Below are 23,018 nucleotides of genomic sequence, written 5' to 3'. Positions count from 1 at the left end.
TTAAATAACGCACTGTAGACATAAAGCAGCATTGACACAGTCTTTCATCTATTCTGTAGCTTCCAGATAAATTTACCACAGTGACTTCAGGCAGGTGTTCAGCTTTACTGGTGGCAAAAAATACAAGTAATAGATAAAACCAAACCACAAACATTTCACCTTTTTCTTATGAAGATTTATTCAAATAAAGTCAAACAACCAAATCATGTGACATCTTAAAATAACTGTGTTGCTAGCACAGTTTTGCATTTAGTGTTTCCAGAAAAAAAGATGTTAAATTTAAGAAAATGAAAACAGTATTTCATAAAGTAGTATCGAAAAGTAAGAATAAAGAGTTTTCAAGTCAGGCTGTTTTTCTCTGAAGATGTGCTGTTCATCAGAGGCGTGTCTGTCCGTCTGTTTGAGGAAGAAGTGCTTCCCTTCCAAAGATCCAACTCAGCAAAAGTTTTAGTAATTCTGTCTTCCAAAATGACCTGGATGAGCTGAAAATTAGAAAAGCAACATGGCAGTGTTTTGACTGTAGGGATTGCAAATCATTGTTTCTCATTTCATCAAATACAAAAAGTATTCTCTGTTCTTTCCTGCTGAACCCGAGGTATTTTGCAGATACCCAACCGTATTTTACATCAATTAATCCAAGAAGAGGAGCTACACGTTGGGTTTCCCCACAGCATGGCAAATGCCTGATAGGAGGCCACATCCACTTTTTAATCCATCATTCACACTTTGTATGTCTGCTGTAAACCCTTATATTCTTTTTCAAAACAAATAACCTCAGTCCTGTCTCTCCCCCCGATGGGGACTGCTTGTTCATGCTGAAATCCTGGCTTTCTTAAAATCAGCGGAAGTTTTGCCACTGAATTTAAGCTAGGTCAAGATTTTACTCTCATTTTTTGATCATTTCAGTTAACGGTTTCACTTGATCTCTGTGTCCTGGATTATACAGACCACTCAGATGAACACTCATCGTCCCTGTAAATGAGGTAGTTAACTATGTCCTTATTTTTTCTCCCCTTTTACCAAATCAAAGTGTTTGACTTGCTTTCTGCTGACAGAGCTTTGAACAACGTCACCTCCATCTCTCCGCTCCCTGATTTGCAGTATATTGTATGTTACAAAGGTGTGGAATTGGATTAAAAGCTACAGCACGGTGCTCTGCAGATACACCCGCTGCAGGTGTGCAGATTAATAGGATTTTAATTTGGTAACAAATGAACAGAGAGGAAGCCTAGAATGGGATTTTCTAGATTAAAAAAATGCTATTCGTGCAGAGAGAAAGCAACTGCAAGCTCTGTGATAAGGAATAAAGATCGGGCCAATGCTCTCTGAGCTGCACTTTTATAGATTACGGCTCACTCAGAGCATCTTCGTTACTGCCACCGGTTTTAACAGTTCTTAGTTCACACTACATGCGTTTGGCTATACAGCATTTCATCTGCCACACTGCCCGTTAAGCCAGTATGTTCAAGTCTTGTATTGTCTCACTCCCCGCCCTCTACATTTTTTCATATAAAAATAATGTTTTCCTTGGGACGTGTCACTAACTTGGAATGTGTTCCATTTTCGAGATTATTAATGATTATCTTCATGCTTCAAATTACATATATATTTAAAAAAAGATTCAGAAATGTTCTGCGCTGTTCAAAATAAATGGAAAAACATGGTGTCTCTGCCGAGGAGTGTAATTTATATTCAGCATGAACTAGGAATGGGAACCAAAAACAGATGGGGAAGGAAGAGGAAGAATGAAGGTGACAACTAAAAGATCATGAAGGGATCTGCTAAGCCACAGGCACATATTGATGCTGCTGATACCAGGGCAAGGTTGGGAGATTCTTTTCTGACTTCTGTTACCAGTCCTCCCTCTCGTTTTTTCCAGGGTTTCATAGCAAAACTGAGTTTTTAGCACTAATTTCAATGAGATGAGGGTGGAGGTGCGATGAACAGATTTTTTTCCCAAGCATAACAGGCTGTAGAGAAGGCACAGAAATGCCTTGTGGGACAAGATGTAAAAGATACGGAGGTTGGTGTTGTTGGCAGAGGACGGAGTGGAGGATGGGAACTGACGAAAGACACTGGGTCGCAGAGAGCTGCAGAAGCTGCAAGAGGTAAAGGAGTTAAAGGGAAAAATCATGAAATATACCCGTGATGCACAGAGCGATATGTCAGGCAGCAGAAATGTGGTCCAGGAAACAGCAGCGTGGATGGTGGAAGCCGCTAAGACGGCAGAGAGTTTAGATATCCTGCAAAACGGGTTGTGGCCGACAGGGGTTAGTCAGGCACAGGGGCAGATGGTTGCTTGGGAGCATGATGTTGATTTTTGGTGATGAAAGGTCACAGAACACAAATCCTCATGCAGTGGGAATCTGTTCAGAGGATCTAAGGACATGGCAATACAAACAGGTGGGTGATGGAGATACTTTCGGCAGCTGTGTTTTTTTCAGCAACCTGTGGAATCAGTATTGACACCCAAAAAGAAAGAGCCTGTGATGGTTGAGGTGGGAGCTACCACCCGTTTGAAGGACACAAGTATAGGCAGAAGTGCTCACTCACTCTGTCACAGCTCCTGAAACCCTTTTGAGCCACAGGTTCAAGTTTTTCAGCTCCCTCACAATCTGCAAACACTTGAACCACAGCATCAGCAGACTCTTACTAGAATCTCTTTTTCATCCCACCATTATCAGCATCTTGCATGTGGATGGGTAGAATCCATCAGCTGTTGGGATCTTTAATCTCTAAGCTACTTCTACACTCTCCCAGTCTTTCACTGTCTCCTTCTCCCCTCCATACCTTCTCTCAAGTCAACATACTCCCCATTTCATGTTTTATACCCTTTCTCTCTGACAACCCTCATCCCTCACTCTAATCAGCCTTGCTCTGTTCTTGACATCATGTACAAAATATGCAAAACTGATAGACATATTCGTAGGCACATCATTTACACAGGCAAAGCCTGGGTCAAACCCTTGTCTGCTGACACCCGCGTGAGAGCATTGCAATGGGCGTAGTGGGCCATACAACAGCGCATATGGGCCGCACAGTGAAAGACCATAGGAAGCAGGGCGAATACTGAATAAGACTTCCACTGGTTTATCTGCTAATTTCTGATCATCAGTGTTCTAGAAATTCTTTGCTCGTAGCCTGCACCCAGCACAGTTTTGTTTATGACATTAAGGTGGCTTGGCAGGATGGGTCATTATATTACATTTGAAAAATAACAAAAGCTGTCAAACGTGCCCATCACATGCATAGACCATTCTTGGTTTGTCCCCTTTGTGCCTTCTTTCTCCCCTCCAATTTTCATTGCTGAGCTAGTTTTAGCATATCTTGCATTTAAAAAACAAGGGTCCATCAAGGGTCTTTATAACTAATAAAGATGTTTTTAAAACAGTCCATTTTTGGTCCTGGTCCTAGTTTATGGAAGCTGAATACATCTTGGGAGTAAAATAACTATAGCAGGATCAAACCAAAAATATAATTTTCTTTGTGACTCTTGGTGCCAATAACATTTGTCCAGCACTGTTTTCTGGAAAACACAATGTTCTCTGAGATATAAGAGAAGTGCTGTTGCTGCATGGAAGAGAAATCTGAAACCATCTGAACGTCTAATTCATCACTTGTATTAAGCACAGAGGCTTGATCCATGTTCCCGTATGCCCTTGTATTTAGCCTTGTATCCTAGGAAGACTTGGAGTCTATCTTGTTTTCCACCTGTATGTCATCCCTTATGCTAGTAAGTTTGACGCAGTGGGCTGACTGCAAGAAAGTCTGGTGGAGCAGAAAGGCCTCAAGGATTTCATACTTCTGCATCCACCACATTATGTTTTGGTAGAACTAACAGGTAGGTGGAGGAGAAAGAGCCTCAGTGCTTCCAACAGCAAGGAAAGACCACACCATGTGCCTTCTCTTCTGATCAATAAATACATGCAGCCTTCTCATCAGCTAGCCCACAAGCTGCCCCCGACCCACCAGAACAGCGCTGCTTTTGCTTAGACAATGCTTGGGGAATCTGAAGGAGAACCAAAGGTCTCCTGGAAACCTAAGGAAAGAATCAGGGAACTGCGGTGGGTGGTGTGGAGGTTACCATCCCTTGAATAGGACTGTGGGGTGGGGTGCGGAGGATGCTTTATGGCTTGAGGGTTAGGTGACATTTGACACAGCTCCGTGCAAACCTAGATTTCATTAGTTCTACTTTACACACATAAAACCCCTCCCAACAACCATACCCCTCCCAATCCCTCCCAATTTACCCAATTTATAACACTTTAATTTTTTTTTGTCATTTTCTTTAAAGTTAATGGTTATTTCACCTTGCTGCCTGTGGCTCTGTCCACCGAAGAGCTCAGAACTCCGGAAAAACATTGCTTAATCCAAAGTTACTCTGCCTCTGCATCAAAGTTATGAGAGCTGCCTGCGGAGCTTCAGCTTGAGGTTGCTCCTCCACCAAATAGCCCCAGAGAGGGTTGGGCTCATAAACCCACAGGACAGGGGACTCATCTTGCTTTGCAACCCAGAAACTTTCATCTCCCTCCTCCTCTATATAGGACAGGAAAATGTGAGCCACAAAATCCATGAGTAGCAAATTAAACAAATGCCAGGATCCTAGGTTTAAAGAAAAACAAAAATAATTTTAACAACCTCTTAATTTGCTTATGATGTGTTCTTTTTTTTGAAGGGCTTTGTTACAGTAACGGGCTAGACAAAGTAGCAGACTAGCACTCATCGAATAGTAGTTAGAAAATTATCTCTTCCAAATAGCACAGCAAAATAGGCACCAACTGCAGATTCCAAACATAAGCAAAAGCCTTTTCCCCTTACTTTAGCTAGAGCGGAAAGTGTACTTGTGTTTATTCACTTTCCTGTTCAAGTTCTTCCCCACATTCACCGCTACTACAAGGCTTATCATCAACCACATATCATCCCCATTCTCCCCTCAGACAGATAAATCATTCCACCTCTTCCCAAGCAAACCCTCCTACAGATGTCTGTATGTCTTGTATCTATGACATTAAATGGCCTACTGTGCAGCTTGGGGCATAACTACTAAAAACCAAGAGAAACTCATTGAGGCCATTGACTTTTGAATCATACTTTGGTTGAAAGCCCTTACAGTAAAGAGTAGGTCTTCTTCCATGCCATAAATCTGCATAGGAATTCATCAAGCAATTCATAACCTCTGCATCCCACAAACATGTTTACATGGACATCAGTGAGGAGATACCACAATTTATATGAACAACCAAGGTTTACAGGCTTTAAAAATGAAAAATACTGCCTCTTTTGGTGTAATATGTGTCTGAGAAGCTGCTGGTTCTGCTCCTTGTCCTTTTGCGCATCTTTGAATTACAGCAAAGTAAGTGGAAGTACTTGTTTGTCTATGGGACAAGGAAAGGGACTTTTATGCTTGGCATTCAAAGTCTACAGACCTGACATTAGTAGTCCATGAGTGTTTCTAACAGTCTTACAGGTGTTTTCAATATATTTAACAAGAATAAGCATGAAAAAAAGGACCCGCTCCGGTTGTCGCTTGGGATAATACAGAGGGACACAGTTTTGAAGAGGGAGTGTGTTGAAGCAGCTTGCTTGCAAAAGAGGAATGCACAGGTCACTGTCCAGCCAGCGTGGCTCAGCAATATATCCCTAAATGCCTCTGAAGGGACACCGATAAGAAAATGGAGGTGTACCAGCTGATGTGAACCTTGGTGATGGAGATATGTAGAGGCACATTTGCTGGAGAGGAGGTGAAGCTGAAAGAGCTGTAGAGGTCCCACTAGCCCTGACTGCTGTAGCAGTCACTTGCTCTTTGCTGCCTTACAGCCAGGGTAATGGCACGGTTCCTGTGATCACACCTGGTCATCACCCATGTGGGGGCTGGGCTGGAAAAGTGTAGAAGTCAACCCTGAATTCAGAGGTGTGAGTAAGCCAGTATATTATGTGTGCCAGATGTGCCAAGCTCCAAGGCAAGAGCCCCAGACAGAAGTTAACTTTGGTTTTGGTTACTGGTATGTGGTTTATTTTGCAGGAAGGCACACTGCATTAACAAGACACACATTTCCCTAAGTAATGGTGTTTCCTCAGTGTGGATGTTACGTATTTGAACTTGCAGGATGCCCTTCATTCCTGCAAGAAATGCTGAGATTTAAGAAATTTCTGAAAAGCAATGACCCGGAGTACAGAACTTTTACACCAGATGGCTTGTTAACATGATGGCTTCAGCCTCATCCACTAAAACTTGAAATCCTACCAGAATAGAAACATGGGAAAGAAGGGACATGGATAGGTCATACAGCCCAACATCTTAAAGAACCAAGGGTATTAAGAAAGAAGATAATAATGATCAAACCGGAGCATCACAGAGGAAGACTAAAAGACATTTTTTAACTCTCTCATATGTGAGAATAAATTCAGTCTTAGCGTTACTGAAGAATAGTAGGAAGACTGTCATGAATGGGATGAAAACATCATTTGTAACTTGTTTAAGGAAGGCTCAGCAGAGGGGATGCTCTCCATCAGTTGCGTCCCTAACCACTGACAACTGCAGAACAGGAAGGCAATTCATTAAACTCTTCTTGTGGTGGAAAGAGAGAAGAGGATTTCATCATTGTGGGGAATTTCAATAAACATTATGTTTCCAGTGCTGTTCTTGGAATCCATTCCTAATTTCCTTATTGCCCAAAATATTGCATGTAACATTGGAGAGGTTTGTGCAGAACTCCTCTGGAGAGAGAGAAAGGAATGATTATTTTATTATTACTGTAATTCAGCAGCTGATGGACAAGGGACCCTACTGTGCTATGCTCCCCACAGACACAGAACAAAACTGTGATCCTGCTCCAGAGAGTTTGCAATCTAAATAGAAGGCAAAAGGTAGCAGCTAGATGCAGAAAAAGGATGCGCACATACATGCACAAACACAGACAGACATTAGCGGGGGAAGAATACCGCAGAATACAAAAGGTAACAACCTTAACATACCCCTTTGTTACCTCTTTGTAGGGAACACATGAAAGTACGGTTTTGAAGGGGGATTTCAAAGAAGATAATGAGGTTTTCTTTGGCTATTTGTGTGAAGCCCCATCCGACAGAAGAGGAAAAAATACGAAGGTGCTCCTTTGAAAATCTAAAAAGTGGTTCACACAGTTTGGGATCAGATACTACTCACAGGAGATGGTGCATTTCTGCAGAATGAATAATAGCAAGCGAGCCTCTGAAAGGTTTTACAAATGAACAGAAAGGCAGGGAGGGTTGATGCAATCTAGAAATGGAAGAGACTGAACTGATTCAAGACGTGGTTGTTCCACTTCAAGCCACTTCGACTGAACGTGACTGCACACTCCCTTCACTTCTCTTGCCTTGCACTGGTGTGGGATGGATTTGATGCTTGACAGCTCAGAGCCCTAAAATGGAGAGAAAACTAACCCAGCTAAAGGAGTCACTAGTTTGCAGTCAGTTTAACACCTTAAACAGGCTTGCTGCTGGCTAGGCAAGCACTTGTCAGTGTAAGGCATAAGGAGAAGGAGCATACAGCTGTTGTCAGAGGAACTGCCTGCCTTTTTGGCAAGTAGTTATCGCAGTGGCTCTGCTCTGGCTGTATTATACAGGAAGAACCTGAAGGACTGGGAGCTATCACTCAAGAGATCTGGAGTTTTTCTGGTTTGGGATATTAGTGGCTCCAGCTCTCCATCACACCCTTCTGACAGGCTGTGCAGCTTTTGTAGGGAGGAAGAGCAGAGGCTCACACCTCAGGCTGCTCTTCCCCATATTTCCACAGACAAATGATGGCATCTGCAGAGAGAGGGAGTCCTGCCCTTCCCACCACCTCCAGCTGCATGCTCCTGCTTTCCTCCCTTCTGCTCATCCTAGAGTTTGGATCGGAAAAGAAATCTGGTTGAAAAGTAACCCTTCCATTTCCCTGACCTGGCTAGCTATACCACGAGGCAAATGGTGCTGCTTGATGCAAGGAAGGGAGTAGGAAGAAGTGATGCCCCTATTGACTGTAGCGTGAATTTATGTCAGTTAAAATGATCTGGTGCCTCTGCCATCTCAGGGCAGAAAGGGGTGTATCAGGTGAGAGTCACAAAGATCCTACTTACCAAAACTGTCTGAATAGTTGAGGGTCATAGCCTTGCTTACTGCACTCAGTAGGAAGTTCCATCTCAACTGGAAATCTGATGCCAGTTTTCTAAATTCCTCTTTACTCCTGCTTGGCTGCAGGTAGAGAAAATATTGCTTTATGATAAAGTTAGTTAAAAGAAATCCTTATTATGTTGCAGAGTATTTTCCCATACAAACTGCATACAAAGGTGGAAAAATCAGTGGTTTTTGTTAGAATCCTAAAATAACATAGCTTGAAGGGGATCTTTGGACATCATCTAATCCAACCTCATGCTCAAAGCGTGGGCAGCTTAGTTCAGGCCTTGTCCAGCCAAGTTCTGAATACCTCCCAGATGGAGATTCCACTGCCTTTGTGTGGAACCTCTTCCCATGCTTAACTACTGTCATGGTAATTTTTTATTTCTTTTTATCTATTGGAAAGTTTCTTTGCTGCAACTTTTGTCCATTGCCTTATGCCCTATAACTGTCACCACCCATGAAAAGGCCTGCTCTGTCTTCTCTGCGCCTTCCCATGAGGTAGCTGAGTGTCCAATGAGATGAAGGCACCACAGAACTACAAAGTACTAGTCTTAATTAAAAAAAAAAAAAAGGAAATAATCAAGATAAAGAAGTGCAGTTTACCCTGCTTCTTCAGAAAGGGAGGGCAGGGAAAGGCTTTAACCACAGCCCAGACCCAAATTGATTGGTCTGGCAAACAACCAAATGCAGTGGTGCCGTCAAGCTACTGCTAATTCTGAATCAGTGATGGAACAGGGGTGGTAGAGTTGGTAACCATGGGAAGGTGCATCTGAGAGGATGATCATACTTGAATCTTTCACAAGAGCTAGAGACATTGTACTAGAAATTATCACTCTCCTAGCACCTGCTAAAAGTCAACAGTTTCACGATTCAATGATTTCAGCAATCATGAAGTGTTCTTTTCATTTTTACTAACATTTTTCTTCTGAATTTTGGTTTATTGGGGACTGTTATAATATGCATCTACGAAATGAGAGCAGATACTGAAATTGTGCGAGTGGATATATGCGCAGAAATATGCTTGTAGTTGTTTGTACAGATGGAATTTTTGTATGACAATTAATTCCCCCTTTTTCTGCAGCATGCATAAATTGTATTTATGCAAATCTGCAGCCTGGTCAGGTTGCTAGCGTACAATGTAGCTCCTGCAGACTAGTGACAGAAAGTATGTAGCAGAAAAATGATGTGCCTTTCTTTTCTGAAATTATTAAATTAATTTTATACCTGAATGACGAAAGCCTGAAGATTTGAAGACACGCAGTTCAGGAGAACCCGAATATCTGTGGAAGGTGCCAACAAATACATTATGTCGTTCAAACCTATGAAATATAGAAGGGAGGTCATTACTTGAAGTGACTCACTTGCTTTTTGGTGTTCTTCAGTTTTTAGCTTTTCCTTTTTTATCTTTAGCTTAAAATATATTAAGACATCTGTTTATAGCATTATGATTGATATAATCACACTATTCCTTTAGTGAGGAACAGTACCCTAGTTTGAAATCAGTCAAAATTCATATTTATGTCCATTTCCACAATGTCTACACTGACTTAGTCATCATGGCAAGAATAAAGAATAAACATTTAAAATGCAGAAGCTGGGATTTGACCAACTTAGTTATGAGACTTTGTGTGGTTCAGGAAAAAAAAACCTTGTTTTATCTGTTGAAGAGAAGAAAGCAGTTTTAAAACAATAACAGAAAATACAGAATACTCTGTACATCGTCAGAAATGCAAATTATATTGCCAAATACCAATGCAGCTGTTCCCCCAAAAGCTTGGAACCTACAACTCGGTGCCAGACGGTACAACACTATTGCACCTCTCTGAATTTATATCCTTCTAACTGAGAGCTCTTCCTTCAAGAAGGCATATGGATATGGTCTGTGAAACCTTCCTTATTATAAATAATTATTTGGAAAAGCAATGAAAAGAGAGAATACAATAAATCTCCCTTGGAAAGAATACAACAAATATAATAAAAGCATTCTGCACACTGTTTTTTATTTTAAGCTGTATATAAATATTATTTAAATGGTTCTCCTGATGGTTCTGCGAAGAAGGCAAATTATTATTCCTACTGAAAGCAGTGACGGAAGGGCTGTGGCGCATCCCTTGTCAGTGAGCGAGTCGGTGGCAGGCCAGGAACAAAGAGCTGGGGTTTCCCCCCATCAGTTCTGTGCACAGCCTCGTCCAACTTGCCCATCTCTTGCTAATAATTTAAATGGCAGCCCATTAATCTAAAAATTAACTTGTCATTATGTTCCCATCCTTTTTCATTAAGCTGGCAAATGCATTATGTCATGGCTGCATACAAGCTGTGTATTTTATTGTTTACAGTAGCACAGCGATCCCACAGGCTGCAATACAGTGAAAGGACACAAGCTGAAAGGCCAATAGTCCTCATCCAGTTCAGCATACAATATCTTAAAACCTGGCCACAACAAATGATTTTGTGTACTTCAATTAATAACAGAGGACAATGTGAAATGCCACTCTTGGAAACTTCTTTTTGTAAAAGAAAATGATAAAAAATTAATATCCCTGGTTGTCAACCTTCTTCTAGAAGATACATCATTTAGTAACACAAACCCCACTCCTGCTGCCACAGAAGGCCTTAAGAGAGAGTCAGAATGGAAAGCCTTTCATTCTTAACCTTTAAAGTTAAAAGGATAATATTACATGCTGCATTCTCATTGTTATTGGCTCTTTTCCAGTACTTTGGGTTATGGCAAGACTGTAATTCCCGTTAGGGCAGATGCCATGAATAAACAAGAGGAAATGCTGGAGCTTTAACAATGGCAAGCAAGGGCTTCGGTGGATAGACAAAATACAGCAGAAAAGTATTACATTTGAGTTCTATGTTGTTCTGCAGCTCCTCTGGATTGCTAAACTTCCTTTGAAAGAGGCTTCCCGGCACATCCAGAAATCCCTGATCGATGACAGCATGCAAGTCTGATCGCAGAACAGTGACTTTGCTGTTGCTGTTCAAGACTGTTCTCATTGTCTATAGAGAATAAGAAAACAGTTAATGCCTTTCATTTTCTCAAGCCCTTAACTCAGTCAAAAAGCTTCCCTTATTCACTACTAGACTTTAGATAACCAGCCTCCAAATTGGAATAAATAAATAATTAAAAAAAAAAAAATCAAAGGAGATGAATCTTAAGTTGTCTTCAAGAGTTTTTTGTTCTGGGAGATATTCTTTTCAATGACACTCTGTGTTGTTGCCTGTGATGGAGCAGACAAGGCTAACATGCTTGAAGTATATGGGCAATTGCCCGGGCAATTGGTTTTGCCTAGAGTTATTATAGTTATGCCAAATAATGGTATTTCGTCTAAAGCATGGAATGGTGTTATCAAGGCCGACTTTCCCTTGATGTTACCTGTCCTTAGTACGTTTCAGTTAAATTCAAGGACAAGTTCTTTCAAGTTGCCCAAATCTTTGAGAAGGTAAAAATAACATGAGAAATATGGTATTAGTTAAAATAATATTAGTTGGGATTTTATCCCATTTAGCTGCTTATGAGTCATTTGTGAGTGAATCTGGCTTCATATTTGTCCCAAAAAGTATTACTCACATAGCTATTGCAAACAATTTTCAGCCTAACATTTGATCCTCATCTCTTCCCTTTTTTTTTATTTAATTGCTAATATCACACAGTATTGCTTCAGATTCTTGATTAAATTATTAAAATAGTGAAGGAAATGAAACCTGAATCCATTAATATTTGTTAATCCACACATTTAGTCTCTAATTTCCGTATTGAAATCAGCAAGACCCTAAAGCCTTTGTTGAATTTTGGGGTTTTATATGAATAAACTGTGTCCAGTTGGGCCTTCCAGAGGAAAAATATTTCTTTGTAAAATTCAGAAGAACTTCAGGATTCATAAGCATTTAAACAAAACCCATTCACAAGGTGCTTGCCATCACCCCACGAGCAGCAGTGAATGCAGCTGACCATTTGCTTGCAAACATAATACTCAATCTAGCAATTTTTCTTTTTCATCGTTCTGCTAGCTTTACTGAAATACCGGAGGCACTCTGATTCTCACTCAGTAATCCCCTTCAGCTAAGTTAAAGACAAAGTCTTTTTTCTTATTTTACGTGGAGTTGCCAGTGTCAGAAGAAGACCTGATGCTTGCAACAAGAACACATGACCCAAAGGCTGGTAACTACCAGGGGCAGTACCCTCAGTAGGCTGCTAGCACCCAACTCCATGCCCCAGTGTTTTAGACTTGTCCCTTTAGCCATTGCACTTCACTATACTAAATATAATTCTCTAAGTGACTGAGAGCCAGCTCTGACAACACTTAAATACAGCTTACCAGAGGCAGGAATCAGCCCCAGGAAATGACAAGCATTATATCCACATTCCTTCCTCCCAGGGAATTTGCACCTTTTTATGCTCTAATTACTTCTGCGTGTCCAGGTAGTAGCAGCTGTCAGCCTGCTTTATCTACACATGATGGGAAAGTTACTTTTTTTTTTTTTTTTTTTGAATACTGACCCTGCCAAAATTGTTCCTATTTTCTCACCAGGTGGCTAAATTATTGCAAAGTACTCTATAAGGGACAATGTTGTTACACCATTCAGAGGCTGCAGCTACACAGCTCCTCCATAGTACTTCTCATTAGGAGCACTCTCACCTCCTTTGACCATCAGTCTGTAGTCGAAATTCCAGGTGCATTTTTGACAGAGACAACTGAGAAGGATGATTAGAAATGTCAAATGACTCCTATGTGAGAAGATGAGATAAACTTCAGCTTCGCATAGAAATAACTGAGGAAGGATGTGATGGAGGTTTGCAGGGAGAATTGCATGAAGAAGGCTAGGAATTTTAATATAATTAAAAAAGTATTTTTTCACACAACAAATAATCAAACCCTGGAACTCACTACCCCAAGATGTTGTGCATGCCAAAATCAAGCTATTAAATACCCAGATGTGGATATAGCTTTCGTCTCAGATTGCTGGAAGCCAGGAGAGTTCAATGGAGGAGTGAGGTGTTACTTGTTCTGCTCATACCCACTTCACATGAGCGTCTGCTGTGGGCCGCTGGAGGCAATGGGATACGAGTCCACACAAGCCTACGATTGGGTCTGATTCTTTCTGAGGGACATCCACCTCCCCGTGAAGCATCTGCATGTTTCTCACAAGCTGAAAACTTTAAACACCTGTGGTGTTCAGCTAACAACTTTCTGGTGTTTTTTGGACAGGGGGATGCATTTTCAGGAAAATGTTTAGCCAGTATTTTTCCTACCCTGTTTTGCTGAAGCCCAGTATCCATGGCTTTGGCAAGATCTCTAACAGAAGTTGTAATATAGGCTGACTCCTGAAAGACTATGGGGATGCTCATTTACAAGACTTACATAATTTCACTTATTGAAACTATTGGTTTTAAGTTGTGATGGGACTAACCATCAGGTACACTGGAACCCCTTTGCCCTTCCCTTGTATTTTAAAGAGGCTCTAGAGACAGTGCAAACATAATTTACTTGAGAGAACAGTGCCAAGAGCTCGTTAGCATGAACAAGAACCAGGCTCAGAATGTGCTCGGCTGTAAGCATAGATCTGACCCAGATTCTCAGGTCTGCAAGGTTCACTTTATGCCGGTTAAATAGCATAAAGGGGATGTAGAGCAGCCAGAGGCTGCCGCTAGAGAATTCCCCCAACTAGGCTGAAATTCTTTTGCCCTAAATCTTGAGGGTGTAAATTCATTGTTGACTCTAGAGCTTTCCTGCATGTTAGGAATAAGCAGGGAAGAAGCAAAAAGCTACAACCAGTCCCTTGGCATCATGGCTTAAGCACATGAAGGATGATGTAAAGTCTGAGTGCGCAAATCAAATGCAAAAGGCTGGGAATAGCTGGCACTTGCAGTCTTGCTGGATCATGCTCTTCGATGCATAAGAAGCACTGTTTAGAAGCACATGAAGCTGAGCTTTTCAAGAACTGAATATCTCCAAGGGCTGCTGCAGTAAATGCAACTATGAGTGCTCAGCACCTCACAGAAGTCAACCTTTTTCCTGCGTTAGTGCACCTATGCAAGTTTGTGCATTATTATTATTATTTGTTTAAAACTATTTAAAATTGTGAGGTGTGTCTTTTGTATGTCGCTGGTGATGAATTTTTCCCATAAAGGAAAGCTACATTTACTAAGGAAGAATGTGACACTGCTGTGCAGTCCAAGAAGCCACAGTTCTGTTCCTTCTCCTCTTTATTTTGGGGACACAGTGTAGTGATTTAAGCCAGCCAGAACGCTGGGAAGATCTTGTACTTGCTGTTCAAAGAAGAGACAATATACCACCTATTCTTTTCTGCTTTCTTCTCCATTCATGACCTATCTGTTCTGTCATGGTCTGGACCACCTCAAAACCCAAGGCTTTGGAAGTATCCAAGGACAGCAACGCAAGGAAGGCTGCAGGGAGGGTACAGCCCTCATAACAATGCAGAGCAGAATAAGTACAGGCTAATGAAACAATTTACTTCGCAGTGTTCAAAGGGTTAAAAATGCATCTCCTGGATGTCCTTTGTCCTCCTTTGTCACTGTAGCTGAGAAGAATGGTACTGTAGAGCAAAAAGCAGGCAGAGATATTAATTGTTAGCGAGATTTTTGTCTCTTTCTTCCCAAGGAAAAAAGCTGGTCTGAGTGATGACCCTGAGGAGGAAAGTTCAGTGGACCCTTCCCTGCAGCACTCCTTCCACCACTGTCCAGTCAGAGGATGGAGAAGATTTTGCCAGCTGATCCCTGGGATCCATGCAAAAGGAGAAGGTCTTTTGCCCCTACAGACCTCACACCCTGCTCCCTGACCACGCAGCTTCTCTGCAGCCAGCATGTTAGTGATTTCCCTCGTGCAGGCTGCTGCGGCACTCGTCAGAGAGGGTGGTCAGGTCACTACATAAAACCAATTTTAGAATAACTCCAGCATGTGCTATCTGACTGGCTCTGGCATGGCTGAGCAAAGATACTGGAAACCATCATCTGACCCTACTAACTGCTACTGCGATGTTCTCCTTTCCATGGGGACCACTGACCATATCTCAGAGGCTTTAATGAATCCATAGGGAGGAAAAGACCCCCTCAGCATGCTTACAGTGTGGGAAGAGATGGGTAGGAGGGTGAGCATGATCCGGACCATGGTCAGTATACAGCTAAGAACACCAGTGCTGCTGCTCTTGTCCTACAATGGAGCATCTCATAAATAGTCCAAACTGCAGATGGGCTTCTTGAGTGAATGAAATGCCCAGCTTTTTTGTTTCATGGATTCTGGAACATACCTTGGCCATGTTAGAAAGGTCTGTCTTTCTCCTGAGTCTTTCTATGAACACTGTAACTTCTGTTAAGGAAAAAGAGGCAGATGTTTCATAAAATTAATATTTTACCATCTAAAAGACATTAATGAAGTCATATCTTTCAAGTTAGAAACTAGATCCCTAGGGGAGCAACAGGCTGTTGGAGGGCACAGCGGGGGCACTGAGCCCACATTACAGGCTGGGCTGGGGACACCTGCAGTTTAAAGCTTGCAAGCGGAAGCCACCCAAGTCACCACTCTTAGTTCACTGCAAATCTGTTAACCCATAACACACAGGAAAAAATACGTGTAATGTTTTTTACATTAAATACTTCTTAATCAAGACTAATACCCTTTTATATGTGTTGTTTAAGGTGAATGAAAGCAACGTTCATTCTAAACCTCCTATATTTTGATTAGAGGTTACATTTCCACTTTTTTTCATCTATAATTCTGCAGCACTGCTAATAGGAGTTGGTTTCTTTGGTACTAAGCATGGTCCAAGAATATATTTTTAATAGTAAAATATAAAAAACTGATTCATAGTTACAGGAAAATTGAGTATAAAGTAACTTACAAACTTCTGTAGACAGGCAATGGTTTTCAAGTGAAAATTACTGTTTCTCTGAAGTTTGTACAAACTAGAAAGACCACAATGCATATACAAAGGGTCGCAGCTGAATAATTACATAGACTTCCATGCACACACATATTAAAGCCACATTACTGAGTTTCCTCTGTCAAGCATTCAGATGTAAGAAATGCCAGAATTACGACTGCCTGCAAGTCTTCCTTGAGCATATGAATGCTAATACAGTCTTTTGTCTACACAGGAGCCCTGCTTTGCCACTGAAGAGTTGGTCTCTACTCAACAAGCACCTGAGCAATGGTATGTTTTAGCCAGAATTGTCAGCATCATGTATAAATACATGTAGTATGTGGATACATATTTACAAACACACACATATACACACACACCTTTGTAAAGTACAGATTTTTCAAATCCTCCTCTAATGACAGTCATAGTTTCCCTATGGGGCTATGGCTTTTTTTCCCTTTATATTGAACTGCGCTATAGTCATTAATTAATTTATCTGCATAAAACCACTTGCAAGGTGAAGAAACAGAACAATACCTAAATATCAGAGGGCAGACTGCATATAATTCAGACATCTACACGGCCAAAGCAATCATGGCAAGAGACAGATCTTTAAAAATATTTAAGTACACTTGAATTTACTATGAATTGGGGATAATTTTGCCTTAAATTTGTCTTCACACATTATCTAAGACTATTTGTTTTTAACTGTATCCCAACTAACTCTAGTCCTCACTATTATCAGCTAAAAAAGTTTTTTAAACAACTTCTGTAAGAGCCTTGTAACACAGTCTTCTCTGCAGTTTAAGCAAATGTTATTTCATGAAAAATCTCTCTCTTCCTCAAACATACCTTTCGATTTGGATGTTTGGAGCGGTAGTGGAAGCCCTTCCAAAGCATTAAGCAGCCAAAGTTCAACATTTTTACTGAACAATCTGATTGACTTCATGTGTTGCACAGGCACCTCCTCCAGGAAATCATGAAGTAGGATGTTCTCCATTTCCTAGAATACAAATCCATGGAGCTGCACATGACTGGTGTGCTACAGATATTTACAGCAGCATGAAACAAAATTGTATTGATAGTTTAAATGTAGATGTAAATAAGCCCATTTTTTTCCTTCCAAATAAGCAATAGCTAAGCTACACTTATTAGCAGAAGGAAAAGGATCCTAACAGTAAATGTCATCTCCTGAATTAATTACTAGACACTGCTTAATGACCTGCTGTATATAAGAAGCAAATTAGTTTGATCAGAAAACTGCATATTTCTATGTCGAATGTCACCAAGAAATTCAGTAGTGTTCTCAAAGGAAAAATAACTCTCCTAATTTGGAAAACAGTTGTCAGTCAAAATTTCAGTCACTTAACTTCATGCCAGAACCACAGACCACGTTTATAACAACATACTCTATTGATATTAGGGACTTTCAAAGGAATAAATGGAAGTTATCTTAAATTCCACTGGCTCCGTTCAAAATCCATACTGTGCTGTCTCAGAAGCCAAAGAACAGACTTCTTGAGGTATAAATGAAAATACCTTTGTACAGCACACAAGAAACAGCTGGCCCTTCTCCTCAGGTAGAAGTACCAAAAAGAAACATACACCTAATAACATAATTAGAACAAACAAGTGTGTCTACAGTACCTTGAATAGCTGCCTATCATAGCTTTTGAACAGCTGGCATACATCTGGCAAGGACATAAGTGCTATTCCTTCAGGCTGCAGAGACCTCCAAAATGACATGATACAGTCTTCCACCTGTCGCACAAAGTCCTTTATGGATTTTCACTGATTTTACACTTCTGAAATGTGAAGTGTAACTCAGTGAAACAACACACATAAGCACAGACACAAAAGAATGACCGTTGATCTGGGCTTTTTGCTTGGCGCCTTCCTGGATGGGCTCCAGCGTAAGTGGAAGCATCCCACAGCAACAAGCTGAACCTCACAAGGCAGTACAAGAAACAAGAGAAACAACTGTGCCATGGATATGTGGGTATAATTAAAGATATGTGTCCATGGCCTTGTGTTGTGTGCTGGGCTCAGACCTGTTGATGTGCCAGGAGTGCTCAAGATATGCCCACAAACTCAGGTTCTCGGAGCATGTTATGTTAATTAAAAATTTTTTAATAATTTGTCTGAATGATCCTTTTGTCTATAAAAGATTATCTACCTTAGATCAAACCATCAAGTAAACAAGCTACACAGAAACAATTTTAGCCTTACAGTTGTTTGCTGTCATCAGAGTGACAGTTGTTAAAGCAAAGGCATACCTTGCCAAGCTCTTTCTTTCTCACCATGTGTAAAATATCTTGACAGTGGCTGTAGTACTCATTGGCAAGCAGTACAACCTGGAGAAGGTGACCAAAAAGAAGGTACAAAAAGATCACACAGGCAAAGAGCTAACTTGCTTGATGACTGAATACGTGAACGTACCGTTTCATAGGGGTATTTCTTCGCTAGCTCTTGCTCCCAAAGATAGAATCTGCTGAATTCAGGCCAAGGGTACTGAAATCTCTCTTGTTCAGTCTTCAGATAAATGACAGATGGAGAATGGTGCAAATTCTTGCTCTCAATGCATCAGAATTTATTTTGAACAATTAAAAAAAGAAGATCACAATTATCTTGTCAGTTCTGTTAAAGGTATTAAGTACTTTCTTGAAATTATATAACATGATTTTTAATAAGATGTGTTTCTTCAGAGGAATGCTTGTCCTTTTTTTAAAAAAAGTAGGGGTGGAAGAAAGAAACAAGCATGACTGACTAAATATTTAAATCCTAAACAGTACATGATTTTCTTTTCAAAACCAGTGAATATTTCATGCTATACATACCTTCCATATATATTTTCTATGGCACTCATGTCACAGTTGTAACCTTCTAAATAAGGCTGCAGAGAGTTGGCTCTGCTGTCAGGGTGACAGCACATTTCTCATCAGCTGTCATTACATCCACTTCAGAGCACTCATTCCCACACCCGAGTGCTCTGTAAAAATAAGACAGACATCCAGTCTTTCCTTTTTTCCTCACTTTGGTCCACATAAGTTTGTTGCTCGTGCTCTGCTAGCTGACTTACAACAACGCCGGTGTCAAGCCATCCCACGACAGCACGCTTATGGGAGAACTGCCACAGGTTAGCCTCCTATATGCCCTTGTCGGTGAGCAGGGGGTATGCTCTTTTTTCTTCATCATTTCCTAGTATTTAAGTACTTGTTGTGCCAATAAAGTCTGAGTGCATTGAAAAGACACCGGCTCAGCAACATGAGGGTCTGTTACTGTGGGCCTCAGGCAAGGAAGGTTGTGCCCCACTACCTCCCCTAGTATTCAAAACCTGGGCTGTCAGCCACAATTTCTGCTCTCAGCACAGACGAAATTATTGGAGCTGACGTTAAGACAAGAAAAATATTTAGCTACCAGGTGAAATAGGAGTGGGGGAAGAAGCACTTGGTGAGATTACGCAGACAAAGATTATTTTGAAGAAGATGATGGATTAACTGTATTTCATTAGAACATGTTCTACAGCAGTTCTAATTAAACACACAGAGAGACATTTTGTTGTAAGTCTAATGTATCCGAAACTCACTGTTCTCTTTCTTTGGCTATTGCTCTTGTAACCAGTTGCATCTCCATAACTGCAGACGTTTCCACTGTGGTAAAATATACAACAGAAAAAAAACCTTTAAAAAGCTCACCGATTTATTCTGCATTTAGTATGAAAACGAGCTCAAACTGGATAGAGTGCACTAGGTTGGAGCACTGTGCTTGAGAAACAAACCCCACTCTCTTTCCTGTCATTCAGCAGCCCCATGATTTTCTAATGAGTCTGAAGACCAACTTCTTAATTCCAAGATAAATCTGAACCATTTGTTATAATGACAGCAAGGTATTAGCCGTTTAGCAGTACAGTGCCTTCCAACTTCTTGCACCAAAATTGTGGGTTTGTATTTGTAGCTGCAGTTCGTTTGGAATGCTAATAATAATTATAAACATGGAAATAATCAAAGCACAATCATCCTTGTGCTTTGATTTCACAGTAATTACATTTTCTGCGCCCTAAATCAGTTTAGATTGCATTTTGTTTCTGACTTTCCCCCATTTACTTTGTAAGCCTGCGTGACGTTCCCACGTGGTCAGAATTCACCTGAACTTGCAAAGGCTTGACCACTGGCTTTTGGCTGAAAAGCCAGGGATGCAGGCACAGTAGGCTGCTTCCTTACTTTACTATCTCCTGCCTCTCTCCCTGCCTGTTTTGCTGAGGCTAATCCTACAGGAGGGCGAGGCAATGTTGCTAGTAAGAGGGACATGCTGTGAGAGTTGGATTCCTACTGTCAAGCCCCCATCTGCTGCTGACACCTGCTCACTGTCTGTGAAGGCATTTCAAACTCCAGGGTCCTTTTGGACTCAGCTATTTTGAAGGGTGACAGGCAGGGGCTTTGTAGAAAATGTGCTTCCAGTGATGACTGCCAACACTCAGGCTATCTAATCAGATCCTGGGTGCTGGGTTTCAGTGCTGTGATGTATTATAAACCAGGGTACCACCAGACGTCCTGAAGGGACAGAAGACAAAATGGAACAGTTTATCAGCTTGGAAACTCAAGCTGCTGAATATGTCTCCTCTCACTTCTCTGCTGTCCACAGGACTGACCCTTGTCACCTGAAAAATTACTTTCCCTCTGCCACTGCTCTCTGCCATGAAGGTGGTGCTCCAGCAAAACAACCAAACTGGCTGCCCAAGACAGGGCACATTCATGTTGGGTATGTTTGGTAGCGCCATTGACTCTTTCTCCCAGACGTTTTAGAGTTGGTGGCAGGACAAAGGGAAGAATGTGTAAGTAGAGATGTTTCATAACACTTCTTTTAAGTGGGTCCTTCCTCCAGTTTTCTAAAGACTGTGAAACAAAATTAATGAATATTTTCCAGCTCCTGCTCTCCCCGAGCAGGCGGCCAGCTGTATCTTCTGCTGCTGCTGCTATGGCAACACGTATCAGCATCGCTCTCCTCCGGTGGGGAGCTGGCTTCCTGCTCCCCCCCATGCAGGGACAGCAAGGTGTGAGAAGGGGGGCTGTGTGGGTCCTCCCGCACCGCAGCGGCCAGCCCGGAGCTCAGTGGTGATTAAATGCAACTACCTACAGAAAGCCAACATATATGTGCTCCCGCTGTTAGCAAAGGGGGTTTGGACTCACCCGGTGCCTGCAGAGGTGCTTGGCTGCCAGGCAGAGCTGCTCGCTTCCTCCAGGGAGGGGTGCCTGGGTAAAGACAGGACACACAAAAGAGAAGGTGGGTGGGAGAAGGGGAAAACGGGTGACAGCAAAATCACAAGGAGTTTCAGCATGTCTCTTGCAGAGTTTGGATGATGCTATGGGCTGGGAACTAGAGCTAAAATGGGAAATACAATGGTGGGGATGACAAAGAGACTAACAGAGGAGGCGAATGGGAAGGGCAAAGGGAAAATGAAAGGAGGGAGGGTGGTGAGTGTGCCTGCTGTTGACTGTCAGATTACACTGAGATTAGAAAAGCTAATTTGCTAAAATCATATCAGATTTTTTTTTTATTAAAAAACCATGGGTTTGCTTCACTAGAAAGTCAGAAGCCCAAAGCTTGCCTGTTACCAGAACTATAAAGTAACCCTTACGAAGCCAGAAATCAGTGGCATTTTTTTAACACTGCCATACTCCAAGCCTCCTTGATCTGCCAGAGCAAGTACCATTTCAGGGAGAGCTTGTCCTCAAAGCTCCCATTCCTAGATGTTACCCTATTGTAAAACAAATCAGTAAAATACCAGATTCCCTTACGTCTCCGTCATACATTCGGGGACCTCGCTGGGTACAGTTGTGTTTATTTGCGCTACTTTTACAACATCATCAACAGAGTTGCAGTACACACATCTTCAAAAAATCCAAGATTTCTAAATGAACCAACTCACAGGTGCTACGTAAGAGCATCCTCATCACTCCAACTCAGCAGCAGGCACATCTGAGGCCCCACTGACCATCAAAACGCAAACGCCTTCTTTGTAGTCAAAGGCAAACCATTAAAATCTTTCTGCCATTTCTATTACACCAACAAGCAAAGCTCCCAACCTGCCAGAGCCTTCACGTCACTTCATTTCCTCACTACCGGCACCACGTCAATTGCTGACTACCTTGATATTGTCAAGAAATATTCTTTCCAGTAATTACAGGGAGTGGATCATATTTTTGAAACGATCCCTTTCTTCACCAACCCACATGTTGGGTGGATGTGTTGGTCTCTCAACTGGGGTCCCAACTCCATCTTCCCCTCAGGTAGATGCATCAGAAAAAGCATCTGCATGTTGGACTCTGTTCAGGCATGGGAGGGAGCAATAGTTATTTGGGATACATTCCCTACTCAAGCAGACATCCCCTGTCTCTGCAGAGGAAAGTGGCAACAAGCCAGAGAAGTATATCCCATTAGCTGGGTCTGGTCCACAGACCAGCATTTGGACTGCACTGAAATGGTATATTAAAAATCTTCAGTATTTTGGGGAAATTTCCACACCAACACACTCTCAAAAATTGAGATCTTATGGGTCAAATACCCATGCTGCAATTATCTGATTACGTCTGTGAGAACAAAATTTGTTCTTGCAGGTAGAAAAGTCTTCAAGCTTTCATTACTCTTTTTCTAAATTTCCATTTTCTAATTAAAAAAGACCAAACAAACAAACTAGAATTTGCCAGTGCTGGTTTTATCAACTTCATTAGATCATGAACAATTAATTCTGATTTCAAAAATACTGAAACCTACTGAGAGGACAGTAAAGATGAAGTATTTCCTTGATGTATTCCTATTTATTTGCAAAGAATATATAAAACTCTGAAAACAAATGGCAACAAACTCCCTTATTTGGTTGATAATGTTGCTTATTTTGTATGTGGCCTAACTATTTTTTTCAGAGTTGTGCTACTCATGCTTTTCTGGCTGTGTTTTGAGCTTTTTTACTGCTTTCTCTCCATTTTTTCCTGCTGCCCTTTATC

The 23,018-nt window shown here is 41.4% G+C and overlaps 1 protein-coding gene across 1 annotated transcript; it reads right to left on the bottom strand.

Annotated features, from left to right (window-relative positions):
- Positions 1–156: 156 nt before the first annotated feature.
- On the bottom strand, positions 157–21,366 carry RFX8 (regulatory factor X8). Its single transcript, XM_075092615.1, has 12 exons — positions 21,204–21,366; positions 19,604–19,667; positions 18,457–18,591; positions 18,294–18,371; positions 17,665–17,778; positions 16,870–17,020; positions 15,406–15,464; positions 10,980–11,136; positions 9,358–9,452; positions 8,094–8,208; positions 4,311–4,602; positions 157–482 (listed from the first exon to the last, which is right to left on the bottom strand). The coding sequence occupies exons 1-11, from the start codon at positions 21,350–21,352 to the stop codon at positions 4,343–4,345; spliced, it is 1,377 nt and encodes a 458-aa protein (XP_074948716.1). The 5' UTR covers positions 21,353–21,366; the 3' UTR covers positions 157–482; positions 4,311–4,342.
- Positions 21,367–23,018: the final 1,652 nt, after the last annotated feature.

The sequence above is a fragment of the Phalacrocorax aristotelis genome, chromosome 1, assembly GCF_949628215.1.
Source record: "Phalacrocorax aristotelis chromosome 1, bGulAri2.1, whole genome shotgun sequence".
In the NCBI taxonomy this organism is placed as follows: Eukaryota; Metazoa; Chordata; class Aves; order Suliformes; family Phalacrocoracidae; genus Phalacrocorax; species Phalacrocorax aristotelis.
The sequence above is the reverse complement of the archived record's forward strand: the minus strand, read 5'-3'. Positions and strand labels throughout refer to the sequence as shown.